This window comes from Syzygium oleosum, unplaced genomic scaffold, assembly GCF_021117445.2.
Source record: "Syzygium oleosum isolate NSW1041296 unplaced genomic scaffold, Sole_v2.1 Sole_v2.01, whole genome shotgun sequence".
Lineage (NCBI taxonomy): Eukaryota > Viridiplantae > Streptophyta > Magnoliopsida > Myrtales > Myrtaceae > Syzygium > Syzygium oleosum.
Window position 1 is genome coordinate 28,814,651 of NW_026607485.1, and position 18,029 is coordinate 28,832,679.

An 18,029-nucleotide genomic window follows, 5' to 3' on the forward strand; every position below is an offset into this window, starting at 1 on the left:
CGGGCTTGAGATCACCCCAGAAGACGATGACGACGATCTGCTACTTTTCATCCGGTCGAATGAAGCTGCTCTCTTTTGTAGGTTGCCCCGAAGTATCTTGCGCCCTACCATCCATGAAGACCCAGCCAATTTGTGGGACTAATCAGTGAAGGTGCCCAGTGAAACCACCGAAAGAACCACAGCAATGTCCACACAGCAGCGAATTTTCGGTAGCGATCCAGTGAGCTCTCGACTTTCTTGCCGTGCTCGCTGAACCAAATCAGCTTCTTTCCAAGCCATCCAGCATTGGCGGCACCACCACCATCAGCCACCGCAATCCGAGCTGCCCCTGAGCCGTCGTCGGTCACCCGCCGTCGGTCCACTCGCCGCAATCCCGATCCGCCGCGAATTCAAATTTGGAAAATAATCCGCAAATCAGGTAAAAATCTCTATTCGGTATATTTTCAAAATATTTAAATTCTTAATTTGAATATTTTGAATATTCCATGAATATTGTGTGATTGATTAAATACCTTAGGATAATATTTGCGACATCCGCAATATTTGAAAATACCCAAAATTAGGAATTATTCTTAATTTGGCAACGTATCTGGACGTCTATCCAACCTTATCCCTAAGGTATGATACGCGGTGATACGGAAAATCGTTATCTTGTCCATCATCACTTAGATACGATAATAGATTTTATTTGCTTTCCAAATTTAAACAATCAACTTTCTGTCGATATCTATAACCTTATAGATATGACCGTTAGCTTGATTTCTTTGCCTTATCTGAATTTGGAGAATCTTGCGGATTGCGTGGATTGTTTGAATGTGATTGGTATCTTTGTTTGATTGTTTTCCTTTTTAAATAAAGAAAATCCAATAATATGTTAGTTAGGATTTAAATTAGAAGTTTTGCATGTTTAGGGAACCATAAATGTATCTAGAAGATAGATAATTATTTAATTTAAATTAGGACTTGAGATAATTTATTTCCTAGTTTAAATTAGGTATTATTCTAATCCTAATAGATTATTTAGGTTATTTTTTTATTCCGAATTTCATTGGAAAAATACCAAAAATAAATCATTTGTCCATCATTAGAATTAGGTCACATCGTCGCATGACATATAGTTCGCATGCTATGTTGCATTAATCGCGTGTCATTTTTTGCACGTCATTGCATATAGGTTAGTTTGCATTTTAATAAAGCGCAAACCCTAATGAACATCTTGAGTGCCTTGTTTTGTTAATTATAAATCATATTAGGATTGTCTGTGTGGTTTTCTACTAACAATGCAGATGCTTGCGTGGCTTTAAGGTATGTTATCCTGCTATTTATTTACTGCTTTCTTGGGTATTAAATTGGTGGTTTGCGCACTCGCATGAACACCTCACATGTTAGAGATTAGGTAATAAAATGGATCCAGACTGCCTGCATAAATATTTTTGAAAAGAAAAGGTACCGAAAGGGCGTTAGACTAGATCTAGCGTAACCAAGTCCCCGAGCTTAAAATCTCTGGTTCGTAGGAATAAAACATATCTCCCTATATTTTATTTAGGTTTCTAATCGACCTACCACAAATAGATTAGTGACGACTCCAAGCATGAAAACTTTTGCATGTTAAAAACTTAAACCCTAAGTTGCGAATTGGTAGGGCTTGGGAGGGCCCGAGTTAGGCTTAGTCTTAATAATCCATTAGCCTGAGAAATTTTATGTCGCGACCCATATCCTCTAAAGTCTGAATCGTCCTCTCAGACTGGCCATCCGTTTGTGGACGGTAAGCTGTACTAAACTGCAGCTTTGATCCTAATGCCGTCTGCAGACTTTTCCAAAAATTGGTGGTAAACCTAGGATCACGATCTAAGGTAATCGTCACTGGTACCCCATGCAATCGAACTATCTGCTGCACATACAACTCAGCATATCGATCTAATGCGAAGTCCTTTCGTACAGCCAAAAAGTGTACCGACTTTGTCAATCTATCGACAATCACCCAAATGGTATCATGGCCTTTTTGGCTCCTTGGTAATCCATAGTTATATGTTCCCATTTCCATTCGGGGATTTCTAAAGGTCGCAATAATCCTCCGGGCTTACAATGTTGCGCCTTTACTTGTTGGCACGTCAGACACTTGGCCACATGCCTGGCTATATCCACCTTCATGCCGTTCCACCAGTAATACTACCTCAAATTCCGATATATCTTGGTACTACCTGGGTGGATACTATAACTACTACAATGCGGTTCTGACAAAATTTCTTCCCTAAGCTCCGCATCGTCAGGCACGCATAATCGTCCACGAAACTTCAGTATCCCGTCTTCGGATGTCTGGAAGTCCGGCTTTCTCTTGGTATCATCCATCTCTAGAATCCTTTGGATTTCTCGATCCGTAGACTGTAGAGTCTTAATCTTAGCCTGGATCTCTGGTTCAATCCTTAGCGTGGCTAGCAAACTCAAGACTCGACTTATTTCAAATCTAAATTCCGAGTCTCGCACTTTTTCCAATAGTGCCCATTCCTTGACCATCAAGTGTGCGATACTTGACTTCCGACTTAATACATCGGCTACCTGGTTGGCCTTCCCGGGGTGATATAGAATATCACAATCGTAATCCTTCAGCAATTCCATCAACCGACGCTGCCTCATATTTAACTCCTTTTGAGAAAACAGATATTTAAGACTTTGATGATCTGTATATATCTGAAATTTCTCTCTGCATAGATAATGTCGCCAAATCTTAAGGGCGAATACTATAGCGGCTAATTCCAAATCATGCATCAGGTAGTTCAACTCATGCGATCTTACCTGCCTGGATGCGTAGGCCACTACTTGTCCATTTTGCATGAGTACACACCTCAATCCTTTCAACGACGCATCACTATAAATTTCGTATCCTCCGGATCCTGATGGAATAGTCAACACCGGTGCCGTGGTCAATCTATGTTTTAATTACTAAAAACTCCTTTCACACTTGTCGGTCCATTCAAACCTTGTTTCCTTTTTCAATAAATGTGTCAACGGTGTTGCTATTGCCGAAAACCCTTCCACGAATCGTCGGTAATATCCTGCCAAACCCAGAAAGCTTCGAACCTTAGTTACCGTCGTCGGTCTCGGCCACTTCATTACCGCCTCAATCTTCGTTGGATCTACTGAGATTCCTTCCCCAGATATCACGTGTCCAAGAAATGCTACTCGATTGAGCCAAAACTCACACTTGCTAAACTTAGCATATAGTGCGTTCTCTCTTAAAATCTGCAAAACTTTACTCAAATGAAACTCATGTTCGTCTAGACTCTTCGAGTACACCAATATGTCGTCTATGAAAACGATCACAAATTGATCTAAGAACTTCTTAAACACTCGATTCATTAAGTCCATAAAGGCAGCAGGGGCATTCGTCAATTCGAACGGCATTACCATAAATTCATAATGTCCATATCTCGTCCTAAATGCCGTCTTCAGTATATCCTCCTTCCTAATCCTCAATTGATGATATCCCATTCTCAAATCGATTTTAAAAAACACCGAAGCCCCTTGTAATTGATCAAACAAATCATCAATCCTCGGCAAGGGATATTTATTTTTTATCGTCACTTGATTTAGCTACCTGTAGTTGATACATAACCTCAACGATCCATCTTTCTTCCTCACAAATAAAACTGGCGCTCTCCATGGAGACACACTTGGACGAATAAACCCTTTGTCCAATAACTCTTGCATTTGCACCTTTAACTCATTTAACTCCGACAACGACATTCTATAGGGTGCCTTCGAGATTGGCTCAATTCCAGGGGTCAACTCGATTACAAACTCTACGTCTCTTTTTTGTGGCAATCCCGGCAATTCCTGAGGAAAGACATCGGGATAATCGCACACCATGGCTATGTCCTCTAGCCTCGGCTCCTCAGCCGTCGAATCAACTACAGCCGCTAGAAATCCTTGACACCCTTCGTTCAACAACTTAGTCATTTCTAGCGATGAAATCCATGGGATCGAGAGTCCCCCTCGATTTCCCACAAATTTGAATTCCGGATGTCCAACAGGATTAAATTGGATCACCCTGCTACTACAATCCATTACGGCCCTTTGCTTAGCCAGCCAATCCATACCCACTATCACATCAAAATCATACATGGCTAGAACCGCTAAATCAATCCTTTCCTCCCTATCCCCAATCACAATCTTCCAATTCGGGCACCCCAGCGAGACTAGCATCTTATCATTCAAGGGAGTTGTAACACACAACACAACATCAAGTAACTGCGGTTCTATACTAGTCAACTCAACAAATTGCTCAGATATAAATGAATGTGACACCCCAAGGTCAAATAAAGCGTACGCAGCATGATCGCACAGAGAAACCGTACCTGTGACAACCCCTGGCGCGTTCTCAATCTCTCTTCTAGCCATGGCGTACACCCGTCCTTGGGCATGTGGCCTATTCTGATTAGCTGTCTGAGCAACTCCAGTTTGGTTCCCGTTCCGGGTTGGCGGCAATGCAGGCGATCTATTCTGCCTGAGGTTGGGGCAAAACCTTATATGATGGCCAAATCCGCCACATCCGAAACATGCTCTGCCCCTGTTTGGACAAGGTCCACTTCCATGTCTTTCCCCACATACCCGACATGGACCATTCTGATTACGGGCCGATTTTCCTATATTCCTTCTAGCAGGAGGGACAAAACGTCGATTACCCGTTATTGGCCTCTTTCCTAATTGACGGTTGTCCCTTCCCTAGGCAAATCTTGACCCAGAAGCGACGGCCCTATCCGCCAAGTCCCGCTCAATCGCTTGAGCCCTATCATAGATCTCGTTATACTCCCTCAAATTTAACGAAATCATTTGGCTGCGAAGGTCTGGCTTCAAGCCGTCTCGGAACCTTCGAGCCCTATCCAACGGACTTAGACAACCAAGCAAATTCAGCCTCGTATTGATCCACTATTCTCTGCCCCTGACGAAGCCTCGTAAACTCAGATAATTTCTGTTCCCGGCACTCTCAGAAAAATATTTGTCATTAAAGGTTTACACATATATCGTCCAAGTCTGGGTGGTACCAGCCGGGAACACCCTTCCTCTGGTGGCTTTCCACCAATCACTTGCATTTCTCTGGAGTTGGTACACCGCCAGAGTCACTTTCTCTTCCTCAGTACATCCTAATACCTCAAAAGCTTTTTCCAACTCCTCTACCCAAAGCGATGCAGCTTCAAGATCGCCTCTACCATCAAACTTAGGAGGCTTTAACTTTAGAAACTGCTCGACTAATTAGTCCATCTGCCTATTCACATTCACCAACCCCTGCCCTTGATTTCCATTATTATTATTGGCAGCAGCAGCCACAGCGGCCTCGGCAGTTTGGGCAATAGTGGCAGCCCTTTGCTGAGTCTGCCGTCCTATCAAATTACCAATCTCTTCTAGGGTCCTCATGATCGCCTCCATTATAGGATCTCCTACAGGTCGGGCTCGTGAGCTGGACGGACCCTAAGTTCCTCGACCTCGCGAACTCATCCTCACGATTTCTATAACTCGACTACCTGCTATAATTCCACTCAGGAATTAGAAACCTAGGCCAACTATACCAATCTAGTCCTAGGCAGTGAATTAGCACAAAAATTTACTCAGCAGGTAATCAATCACCATAGCACAAGGCCACAATCAATAGGGTCTGTGCACTTACCTCAGGTCCAGACGCACCTGCATTTCAATCGTTACATCAACCAATTCGCCCAACAATCACAACAAACAATCTGGAGGCACACTTAGCTCATTCCACCCTATGACTCGCTAAGGTCTCCCTAGATCACTACCCCAGGGTCTCTGCTCCTTAACACTCAAGACTTCGACCACTCAGATCGAGTTGTCCTCACTCTGATACCAAATAAAACCGCGATGTCAAGCCCCAAACCGCATCGAGCACGCGACACACTTCTCTGGTCGAATAATGCGACGTCCCAGAAAATCGCGGACCCAATTCAACTTATCAGAGATTTAAATCAAACAGCGAAAGCCACAAATACCCGGACAATATTTTGCTAAGGGTACAAAGGAGAATAAACATATCCATTACCTATTCAAACTTACACAATATCCACAATTTACATAACCACAACATATACATGCACACCGAACTTTTAAACTATTTACCGCCGATATCAAAAAGGATCAACAGCCTGGGTATACCCTATCTTAAAAAATGAGACATATCAAAAGGTTTACCTAACCCCTATACTAGCCCCTACGCCCTCTGGATGGCGTCCACTCAGAGTCTGACTCCTCAGGACCCGAATCTGAATCCCCCTGAACTGTCTGCTCCTCTAAGGACTCCGGCTCGGCCTTGATCTCAATCGGGTTCTCTATATCACCCGACTCCACTGGAACCTCGACTCGCTCCTCTTCCTCTGGCTCCTCATCCGACTCATCCTCTGTCACAAACTCGAGATCGAACTCTGGTTCATACTCTGGCTTGCCCTCGGGTGCGTCCTCTGGTCCCATCTCTCGGTCTTCTTAGGGCTCATCTTCGGGCTCTTCTTCTGGCTCCTCCTCTGGTATCACCTCGAGATCCACATCCATAAGATCATACCCCGCTTGGGATTCTTCCGGTTCCGGATCATGCTCGGCCCTTGGGGGCTCAGGTGCTGCAGGCGCAGGCTGAAGTCCGGACTGCACTAGACTAGTCTCCAAACTAGTCATCTCGCCATCCGGAGGGGATATGGCTGATGGATCCCAATCCCCAACTCCATCAAAGGGGACATCGAAGCCACGGACGGGGCCAAACTCATCCACCCCGTCCCGGAACATCCAAGCAGTATATGTGTGGGCTTGCCAGAGGGGTAGTCCTATATTTACCCAAACTACCGTAGTATGCTTCACCCAGATCATGTTATCATCTATCGGGTATTCTACAACATCATGGTCGGTATGCATAGGAATCCCAAAACACTACGGCGGCGGAGGTGGAAGGTTCATTGTTCAGGCCGGGGTTCTGAAATTGTTGGTTGAAACAACCATGAGAATACATCTCAATAAGTACACACCCTAAACCCCACCTAGGCTATCACGTACCTCCAGACAATTACAAACACAGCTACACTCAACCATTACATAACAGGCACACAATTTACACTTACCTGAGCCTTTCCTGCGTGCAACCTGCACGTTAGCCACAATAGCACAATTTCCAACCACATGCACATTCTAATTACATTTCACGCACTCGTTTCTGCCTCATCACATTCTTTTCACTCAACTCTCCAGTGACCCGCATAATGATACCGCCTCAGGTTCACTGCGACCATCTCATATTTTCCACTCAACTTACCAGTGACCCGCGTAATGGTACCGCCTCAGGTTCACTGCGACTAACTCATATTAACAACACTTCGTCGCCCGCGTAATGGTACCGCCTCAGGCCGTGTATCTTGCCCGCGTAATGGTACCGCCTCAGGCTCAACACCCACCACCTACGACACAACCCGCATAAATAGTACCGCCTCAGGTTGGCCGTCCTCCGGTAATACCGGGTATCGTCCCGCGTAGTATTACCGCCTCAGGATTGATCAATTTCCCGCGTAATGGTACCGCCTCAGGGATTTTTGTCACCACACATATAGCACCACCACATAATTTTTCACTCGTTCACTTGCTCGACACCAACATGCCAATACATTAGCCAATCACACTTGGCCCGTGCACGCACCAAACCACACACATTTCTCATGCTTAATAAACACCCAAACACGGCCAATTGACAATCAATTCAATTCACCACATGCGTGCACATAACGACCCACATTTCAATAATCAAGTCACGATTCCATGATCATACAAGGCCACTATCGGGCCCACAAACACAGCCACAATCATGGCATAAAATTCAACATTTTCAAGTCCATTTCCAGCCCTAATTGCCACCACAATTCAGTCACAACACGGCTCGCCAACCCGACAACATTTAGTCCCAAAATCAAGTCATATGCTCATCAATACGAGCTACAATTTCCAGCACTCAACTCCACATCAAATCAGTCCCGAAACATCACAAATTCACCCACAATTCAGCCAATTTAAGTCCTCAAATCAGTCTACCAATATAACCCCTAAACGGCCGCCAATTAACCCTTGAACCGTCACTAATTAACCCGATTTAGGCCCTAATCGTGTCTATCGATACCCGACATCCAAAATAGGGTTTAGGGGGCAACTTACTTGGACTCTAGGCTAGCTCGGCTAGAGTGGAAATGGGGCGGCAGGCCGATGGCCACGCGACGGTGAGCGGCGACAGCGAGCGGCTCAGCGGACGACGACAGCGAGCAGCGGTTTGCTGGCTGAACTCGGCTGATCTGAACAAGACAGATTGAGGGTGATGGTGATTCGGTGAGGCAGAACAGGAGAGAGAGAGAGAGAGAGAGAGAGAGAGAGAGAGAGAGAGAGAGAGGGGGGGGACAGTGGGGTGAGCGGCTGGGCGAGGCGAGCGGCCACGGCGTGCGGCGACTTGCTCCGATGCTACTGTTCCCGCTGGACGGGAGGGCGGCGACGGCTGCTGGCTAAGCCGGACGGCCACAGTCACGGTGAAGGAAGGTGGTCTCGGTCGGGAGGGGAGAGAGAGAGGGAGAGTGGCCGAGAGAGGTGAGAGAGTGATGAGAGGGAGAGGAAAAATGAGATTAAGGCTCCGTTCGTTTGGCAGAAAATATTCTCCTTTTGGAAAATATTTTTCCGGAAGTCATTTTCCTGGAAAATGTTTTCCCGGAACATAATTTTCCGGTGTTCGGCGATCAATATGAAAAAGTTTCGGAAAATATTTTTCGCCGGCGGCGGCGGCCGGCGACCGACGGCCGGCGGTGGCTGGCGACCGACGGCCGGCGGCGGCCGGCGACGGCGGCCGGAGGCGGCAGTGGCCGACGACCTTAGTGAAGAAGAAGAAGAAGAAGCTCCGGAAAATGATTTTCGCTTTTGAAGAAGCGGAAGTCATTTTCTATAGACTTAGGCTATTTTGTGAGGGGGGAAGGAAAATATTTTCCCACGAAAAACGTTTTCCGCCCCCCGAACACCGGAAAACCCGAAAAATATTTTCAGGGAGAATATTTTTCGCCAAACGAACGGAGCCTAAATATGAGAACACCAATAATTGATGTCTAATTCCAAGCCCAAATGACCATCATGCCCCTCTCTCATATTCCAAATCAACGGCCAAGATTCGATCTTATCTTGAGATCAACGGCCGAGATCGAATCTTTTCCAAAATATCCAAGGGTAATTTGGGGATTTCACAAAAAGTCCAAGGGCAAAATTGTCCAAAAATTTCTATTTCTAAAGCTAGGGCGAAATGACCAAAATGCCATTCCCCAATTACATTGGCCTTAACAAACTTCCAGGGGTAAAATGGTCATTTTCCATTTCTCACCGAAATTCGATTTTTCTAAAGGATTCGGACAATTCCGTGGCTACCCGAGCAAATGACAACATCGTCCAGATGATGTGTCGTGACTTTCTAAATTTTCAATGCCCAACTTGGTCTCTAATTAATGACTAAGTTCTAAATAACGTAACTTGCGCATATCTCATACTAACGGGTGGCTTTTGGGGAAATTCGCACATTTGACCCGTGGCCTATACTGAATCATGCCACGTTCAAGTTCACTCGGGTCGCAACGACTTCGGTTGTTACTTAATCGCGAGGATCGATCGCTAGTTCCGACGGGCACGATCGTTTGGTATAGGTTTGGGGTCATTCGTCAATTCATTTCGTGGTCAAGCGGAATCACCCGCGATCCACTCGTATGACAATGGCGAACTGATCCCTAACTATCCTTGGATCGGCCTACATTGGCTCAAAATGTCACCTCGACAATTTTCATGGTCGAAAGTCGATTCACGATCGAGTTCTTTGATCGCGCAAATTTAAATCCGTAATTAGCCTTTCCCTAACAGTTAGTATTCCCGAAGTGATCAATTCTGGGCGAGATCTAACTACAAGCACGTCTATAAACTATTCATTTCATAAATCCCAAGTGGGTCGGATTTCAGAATGTCACAAGTGAGGGTGAAAAGGAGTCTAAAGATGATCGTCGTGCGAGGTTTGCATTAATCATCATTTCCACCACCTCCCTATCGCATACGTCCTTCATGTTAAGCCTAACCTTTCAGGCATGACTCATAAGATGGTTGTGCACTTGCTGGTCGGTGAAGAACGACCAACACACCATCAGTTTCCCAACGAACATCCTCTCGAGCGTCGAGTTGCACTTGTTGTGCATCAAGAACTCCACATTGGCGCCATGGTGCAAAATGCTGTCACCTCCAACCACGCCGGTCGCCATCGCAAGCCGACTATCGTGTTCCGATGAGTGAGGGTGAAAAGGAGTCTAAAGACGATCGTCATCCGAGATTTGCATTAATCATCCTTTCCACCACCTCCCTGTCTCATACATCCTTCATGTCGAGCCTGACCTTTCAAGCATGACTCACAAGACGGCTGTTCACTTGCTGGTCGGTGAAGAACGACCAGCACACCATCAGTTTCCCGACGAACACCCTCTCGAGCGTCGAGTTCCACCTGTTGTGCATCAAGAACTCCACATTGGCGCCATGGTGCAGAACCTCCCCCCCCCCCCCCCCCAAACAATGCACCCTTTCTCCAATATCGCCTCCCTTAAATCCTTCGGGATGGTGTCATAGCTTTCTTCAGCAATAGAGTCCGGCCGCACGACCCACAAGAAGTGCCTCCTGTTGTTCACGAGGTCGTACCAGAACTCCATGAGGTCGTGTCTGTTGAAAGTTGTCATGCCCCAAAGGTCGATTTCCCAGAGATTGATTGTTGACGACAGTAGTCAAGAGGGTTTGTGTTGTCACCTACAAGAGGAGCTAGTCAAATATGGGGATTTCAAAGATTTTCAAACAAGAAGGATTATAAAAGATTTTCAATCCAATCTTAGGTCGCAGATTTTCAAATATCTTTCTTTCAAAGATTTCAAATTATATCGTAGATTACACCAAACATATGATGATTATTTCTACAATATGGAGGATATTTGGAGTATTTCAAATCCCCTTTATCCTATCCTATCCTAATTCGAATCCTAATGACCAAACGTAGCTTTAGTTCATAAAAAAAAGTTGGGATAAGGATACCATAAATGTCATAATTTCCGTATGGCACTCAATTAAGAGACATAACTTTTTTTTCGATCACTTGAGTGTCATGACTTCAAAAAATCATTCACTTGAGGTCCATAACTTACATTCGATCACTTGAGTCAATCCGACGTGACATAGCACTTGTGGTAAAAGTTTTTAAGAAGCCATGGTACTTAACTAATCGATTGGAAAGTTATATAGTATTCAAGTGATTGAAAAAAAAATTATGATACTTAAGTGGATGTCTTATATAAGTTATAGCACTCATGTAATCGTAAAGAAAGCTAAGGCACTCAAGTGAGTACTTATGAAAGTTATGGCACTTGTAGTGTCCTTTTTCTAAGAAAGTTGCATTAATTTTCTTAATAATGAAATCCAATTATGGTTTCCAATGGATGAAGGGACGCTTTTAAACAGTTACTAGTTGTGGCATCAATTCACATCTTTCAAAACGAACCAAACATTTGGAATTCAGAACAAGTAAATACAAGTAACCTAGAGATAAGAACATTTGAGTTCTCAACATCGAATTGAGTTGTCACACGATAATTTCCTTAGATTCAATATACTCAAAAATAGGAAAAACGATTAACACAAACTTCATTGTTCCAATGCTTGAAAAATTAAGAACACTTGCAACATAATTCTTATTCCATCCAATTAACCACGCTCAACGACCTTCTTGGAGACTATTGGTGATGGGAGGCTCGCCGGAGCTGACAGACGGCGGCAACTGCACATGGTACACTGCGATCGGCATCTTATTAGGAAGAACAGGCACCGTAGCTTCAAAATTGAGGACCTGAAGCGCTTGCCTTATGGAGGGCCTCAAGCCCCGATCGGGATGAGCACACCACAAGCCCACGACCAACAAGCACTCCACTTGTTTTTCATCAAAATCCACTTGGAGTGTCTCATCCATAGCCTCAACAACCCGGCCTTTCCCATAGAGGTCCCACACCCACTCCACCAAACTCATCTGCGACGATCGCTCCATTGGATCAACGGACCTCCGCCCCGTAGAAATCTCAAGCACAACCACCCCGAAGCTATACACATCGGACTCCTTGCTCGCTCGCCCTGTGCTCACATACTCCGGGGCTAGGTATCCAAACGTGCCAGCTACCCCAGTTGTCTGCGGCCCAAGCTCGTGGTCCATGAGGCGGGCCAGCCCGAAGTCTCCAAGCTTGACGTTGAACCCCGAGTCTAGCATCACGTTGCTCGACTTGATGTCCCTGCGCACCACGCACTGCTCCCACTCCTCATGGAGATAGAGCAGTGCGGAGGCGAGCCCGACCGAAATCTTGTACCGGGCAGCCCAACTTAGAGGGCTCCTCTTGCCGAAGAGGTGCCTGTCAAGGCTACCGTTCGGCATGAACTCGTAGACGAGCAGGAACACATTCGCCTCGTGGCACCAACCAATAAGTTGCACCAAATTTCTGTGCCTCAGGCTGCTGATCACCTTCACCTCGGTGATGAACTCCTTCTTCCCTTGTTTTGAACCTCTTGATATCGGCTTCACCGCAACTGCTGCGTCCAGGCCAACCAGATATCCCCTGTAGACCGCCCCAAACCCGCCTTCGCCCAGCTTCCTCTCCCCAGCAAAGTTGTTGGTAGCAGAAACGAGATCCGCATACGTAAACCTCCGTGGCCCTGCACCTCTCTCAAGCTCATCATTTATGGACGTCAAGTTCGCCATCTCCGATCCCTCGCTCCTCCTCTTCCTCCTCCAAAGGATTGCCAATATAGCCGCCATGCTGCAGAGTAGGACTCCTAGCGGAACTGCTAAGCCAACAATTAACTTGGTCCTTGCATTTCCTTGCTTTTCCTCAACTTCGAGGTTCGAACTGAAGGACCAAGATTCAAGTTGGTGACGTTCAATGTAATAGCCAGTCGCAGCTGAGAAACCGATCATCACCTCCTCGGGCAAGACAGTGGTAAGATCAATCTGATACGAAATACTTGTGTTTTCATGCGGGTTTGGCGTAGTCTGGTAGCACCAAGAAACACTCAAGTTCTTGGTCGCAGAGTTGTACGCAATCCACACGTCGGCAGTGTCACCACTGTGAAAGCTGACATTCCAAGGGGTGTTCACCGCCGAAGCAATCGAGTTATTGTTGATCCCAACATGCTCATACGGAGGGTCCCATTCGGGATTGGCAAAGGTGTCGAACTCGACCACAACGATTTGGTTCGAGGACGAGTCGCTGTACGTGGTGTTGAACAGGCCTAAGAAGCCACCAATCGAGTTGACCGGGATTTGGAACCCAACCGGGGCAAGGAAGAAGGCCAAGCCAGACCCGTACTCCGACTGGTTATGTGTGTCAATGGTGAAAGAGAAGCGAGTGGAGAAGTCAGTGAGCCTCCTGGAGGCGGAGTCCCAGAGCCGCAGCTTTTCTGCGTAAAATGCTCGGCCAATATGGCCATAGTAAGTGGCGCTAGTGAAGTCAATGGTCCCGACGTTCGGCTTTGCATCGCCTTCATAGACCATGTCTGTGGCCTGCGGGTCGAAGCGAGATATGTTGAAGGAAAGGGAATTGCCCGATCGAAGCAGCACGTAGATGGACAAGAAGAGAAGGAAAACGCGCAGTGAGCGCTTGGACTCCAAATAGGGGGCCATAGTGAGAATTTCCCGCTGGGATCGAAGCGAGGGATGCTGAATTTAAGGCAAATGGCAGTGTACAAGAAGGAAAGAGAAGAGGAGGTACGAAGTTGTGAGATTGATGAAGACATTATTGGACATAGAGTGAAGATGAAAATGTCGCTCAGATCAAATAGCTTGATGTCTCCATCATTCGTTCTTTGTCATGAAAATATGAACAAAGGCATGTAGCTATCTGCCTTGGATCAATCACCGGCACCGTTGTTCTCATGTCAATAGGAAATGTTCTAACAATTGCGGATGGCCCTCGAATTCCCATAAAAATTCGGGCCTGACAAGTGCATCAACGATTAGAGACAGCAACGAAAGACCAGTCAGCCGTGTCACAAAGAATGGTTGACGATTTCAACGGAAGAAATCTAATTTGATAGGCATTGTCATGTGAATCATAGAGATTTGCCAAATTTATACTCAGGTTTCCCGAATCAGACGGCAGAGAATGGATACCCCGAAGCTTTCTGCGTAAGACACTGCAAAAGCAATTTGTAAGATACTAAGGGGAATGAAAGGGAACATAATTTTTAATAATAAAGGATATCCGAATCTTTGTTTAAACAAAGTTCCTACGTATAGCGCAAATTGACAGAATCCATAAAAAAATATTCAACAACCTTTCAAAGGAATTCCAGAGATGAGAATTTAGAACCACAGTGCATTGATAGAAAAATGGGTAATAAATGGAATGGTTTCAATATCGATTCATAATAAATAAATAAATAAAACCCACTCATTTTTGAGTTGCCGAAGCAAGAACTTTATACCAGAGTTGAAGAACTAAAGAGAGAATTGAGATTTTGTTTTTAATAGAAGATCAGAGTGGTTTCATTGGAGGTGGATAATTCGTCATCTTGATTTTACCAATTAGGTTAAAAGAAAGAAATTAGATAGTGGAGACAATATTAAATAGTAAGACACGATCATCTCTCTCTCTTTCTTCCTTCTTGCTCTACCACCATACACATCTATAGATCCTATATATTCCTAAGTTTCGAACCAGAAATTATTTAGCCAGTTATACTTATAATCCTTTGGTGGAAATGCAGCAAAGATCAATCCATTATATAAACTTATTTCAACTCATTATATAAAAGTTAGGCAATTCATTTACCACTTGTTTCAATAAGGACTCATCCCTGATGATGTTATCTCCTTGAAATAAATATGAGACGGATGAAGCAATTCTTTATTTTTGTTTTTGGAAGTAAGTGGATTGATTAAGGAGATGATCAAGATTCATCTTACATTTATCCCCCTTTCCTTTTCTATTTTCCACGTTTTTCCCCTTCGGCATTTTTTTAATTTCGCCCCTCTTGTAACTCTCTCTCTCTCTCTCTCTCTCTCTCTCTCTCTCTCTCTCTCTCTCTCTCTCTCTCTCTCTCTCTCTCTCTCTCTCTCTCTCTCTCTCTCTCTCTCTCTCTCACATGTTTGGAAATTCCATCGCGTTTGATCTTCTCTCACCTTAAGCAAATGGCTTCACCTTAAGTACAACCACTCATTTCATGTGTTTACAAAAGACATTGTCACTCTTACTATCACTAGAGAACAACACTTAAATGAATATCACAAGCTTACAAAAGAGACATACTCAAGAACGTCAAAATAATAGTAAAATTTTCTTATTTTTTCCCTATTCAATTGTATGCCTTATGGCAGAGTTTTCTCCAATTTATGGAGCTCTAAACTCAAATTTTGCACTTGGATAGTGAATCCATTATGTCCATCTAATTCTCTGTAAATAATCTCAACAAAATTCCTTAAAAACACACGCATACACTTACCTCAATTTGGATGGGCAACCAGATCTTCTATTAATGGCAGGCTTTTATCACGCCATTTCACCAATCCCATGATAGAATCAGTCCTTCATTTTTGCCATATATAGTCTTGGAAAATCATACTTTATTGCTATGAGAAGAGTCCTTAATTTAGTAACTCCAATGATTATCAAATCTATGGAGAAAGATATCACAACTGACATAGCTTTCGTACCAAAATCACTTGATTACTATAACTTTTTACTCAATCACTTAAGTAACATGACTTTTGGAAAATATTAACTTGAGTGCCATCACTTTTTCTTTACTACTTGACTGCCAAGACTTTAAAAAAAAAATATTCACTTCCAATGCCATAACTTTTTAAAAAAATGCACTACAAGCACTGGAGATTCTATGTGGCGTGACATTTGTGGTGAAGGTTTTTTAAATATTATGGCATCGATCAAAAGTTATGAAACTTTTTTTTGTTAAAAAAGTTATGGCATTTAAGTGAGCATTTTTTTGAACTCGTTGTGCTCAAATGACCGCCGTAAGGAAGTTATGACATTTGAGATATCTTTATCCCCGAATCTTTTAATGGAAAGCACCTATTCACATAGTTTGGTTCTATATCCTTTCTTCTGCAAATTTCTAGACTTAGCAAAATCTGAATCATATTCTTATAATCTCTTCTATGTATTTTAAATATGAGTCTGTGCACACTTAAATGAAGTTTTGCACGCTTGGCTTATGTTTTATAATCATCAAAATTCTTTAGGATATTTTCCAACAATCTCCCCTTTTTATAATAACAAAATCCACACCTACTAAGTATGAGTTTTGAAAATATGCATGTAAATTCTGCATAACCAATATATTGTAGGACTAGAAATAATACATGCATGTAATGGACATCTTACTTCTGTTCACACCTCCCAAATCTAGCGAATGCGGCAAGGGCCGCCACACCTTCCCCGGCCACAGCGAGGGCCATCATGCCCCTCGTCCAGTGCGAACAATGGTCGCCAGCCCTCAACCCCTCCCTACCCCTCCTCCCTAAAAAAAAAGAGTAAAGAGAAGAAAATAAAAAAAAGAAAAATCATAAAAAATTAATGTCAATGTTTGCGCCGGCCGCGCCATATAGGATGGCCAGCGTCCACGTCAATGATTTCCGAACATGATTGGCCGAATGGACTCAATTGACACAAATGCAAAAAATTTATGACTAAAATGGTAAATTGAAAAGTTTAAAACTGAATAGGTATCAATACAATAAATTTATGAGTTTTTGGTACTTTCCCCTAGCACTTAGTATGTCATAGTTGACCCATAACTCATTATCTTAAATTTTTTAATGAATATGGGTTCAACCAAATATCTTAATAGGCTAGAACTTAGGCTCCCTTCTTAGTAATCTCCCCACACGAGGTATCGGGATTATGTTGCGTGTCACAACACTTACAATATCAAGGAAATCACAAAACACTTGCATATTTTCTCTCTCTCTCTCTCTCTCTCTCTCTCTCTCTCTCTCTCTAGTAATAATAGCTATTGCCATAAATGTAAGAGTTTTTCTGATGTGGATTACATTAATTGAGATTGTAATTAACCGTTTTACGAGCTTGGTCTAATAAGGTGAGATATAAAGTTTCTTAAATAGTCTAATATAGGACTGGCTAGTGTAAGCCAAGTAAGGCCCGACCCGTGATGAGAGGCCCTGGCATAAAATTCTATAAGTAGTGCTCAAGTCCCTCCTCTAACCCTTATTCACAAAATATCTCACATAAGGGGCAAACGCCAACTGTGAAAGGCAGTCTCATTGAGCCAGTGATATAGTGGGTAATAGAGGAGAAGAATTGTGCTGATAATCATGGCTATTCCGCATCAAGAACAATGAATCCTAAATTAGGTACACAAATTCCATTTACTCGATTATATGTTTATCTGTGTTCTAGATTCTACCTATGGAGATCTTGGGGTGTCGTTTTTCGTGACCAACATGTGGTATCAGAGCAACCATAGACTAGATGTAGAGCATACGAATTTGGCTCGTTTTTGTGATTTTTGTTCATCAAAAATTATTTTTACTACATATTTGGAATGTGCTCGACGAGACGAGCATTTTGATAGGAAGAGCACCACCGTGGGACACCGCACGCACCCCCACGTGCCGCTGGGCCGCAGTGATAGCTAGCGCGTGCAACGCTAGGGCTAACGTCATCATGACATCAACAGATGGGTGACTGATGCGGATCCGACCCGTTGACTGACCTATTGACCGAGCAACCTGACCCGTTATCCGACCCAAATAAAGACCCGACCCTATTTGATCGAACCGGTTGGACCAGTTCGTTGACCATTGACCCGTTGGACCGGTCAATCGATCAGATCGGCAGTTCAAACCGGTTTGACCGGTTGAACGCGCGAACACGCGCTATGCATTCCGACGGTGTGTGAGAGCGCGTCCAACGTCCAATTGGGACATTCTTGGT

General features: G+C 44.1%; 1 protein-coding gene across 1 annotated transcript; it reads right to left on the reverse strand.

Moving 5' to 3' along the window:
• Positions 1–11,788: 11,788 nt before the first annotated feature.
• Positions 11,789–13,738, reverse strand: LOC115685256 (L-type lectin-domain containing receptor kinase IX.1-like). Its single transcript, XM_030610284.1, has one exon. It carries the CDS (start codon positions 13,736–13,738, stop codon positions 11,789–11,791), a length of 1,950 nt encoding a protein of 649 aa, XP_030466144.1.
• Between the last annotated feature and the right edge of the window lie 4,291 nt (positions 13,739–18,029).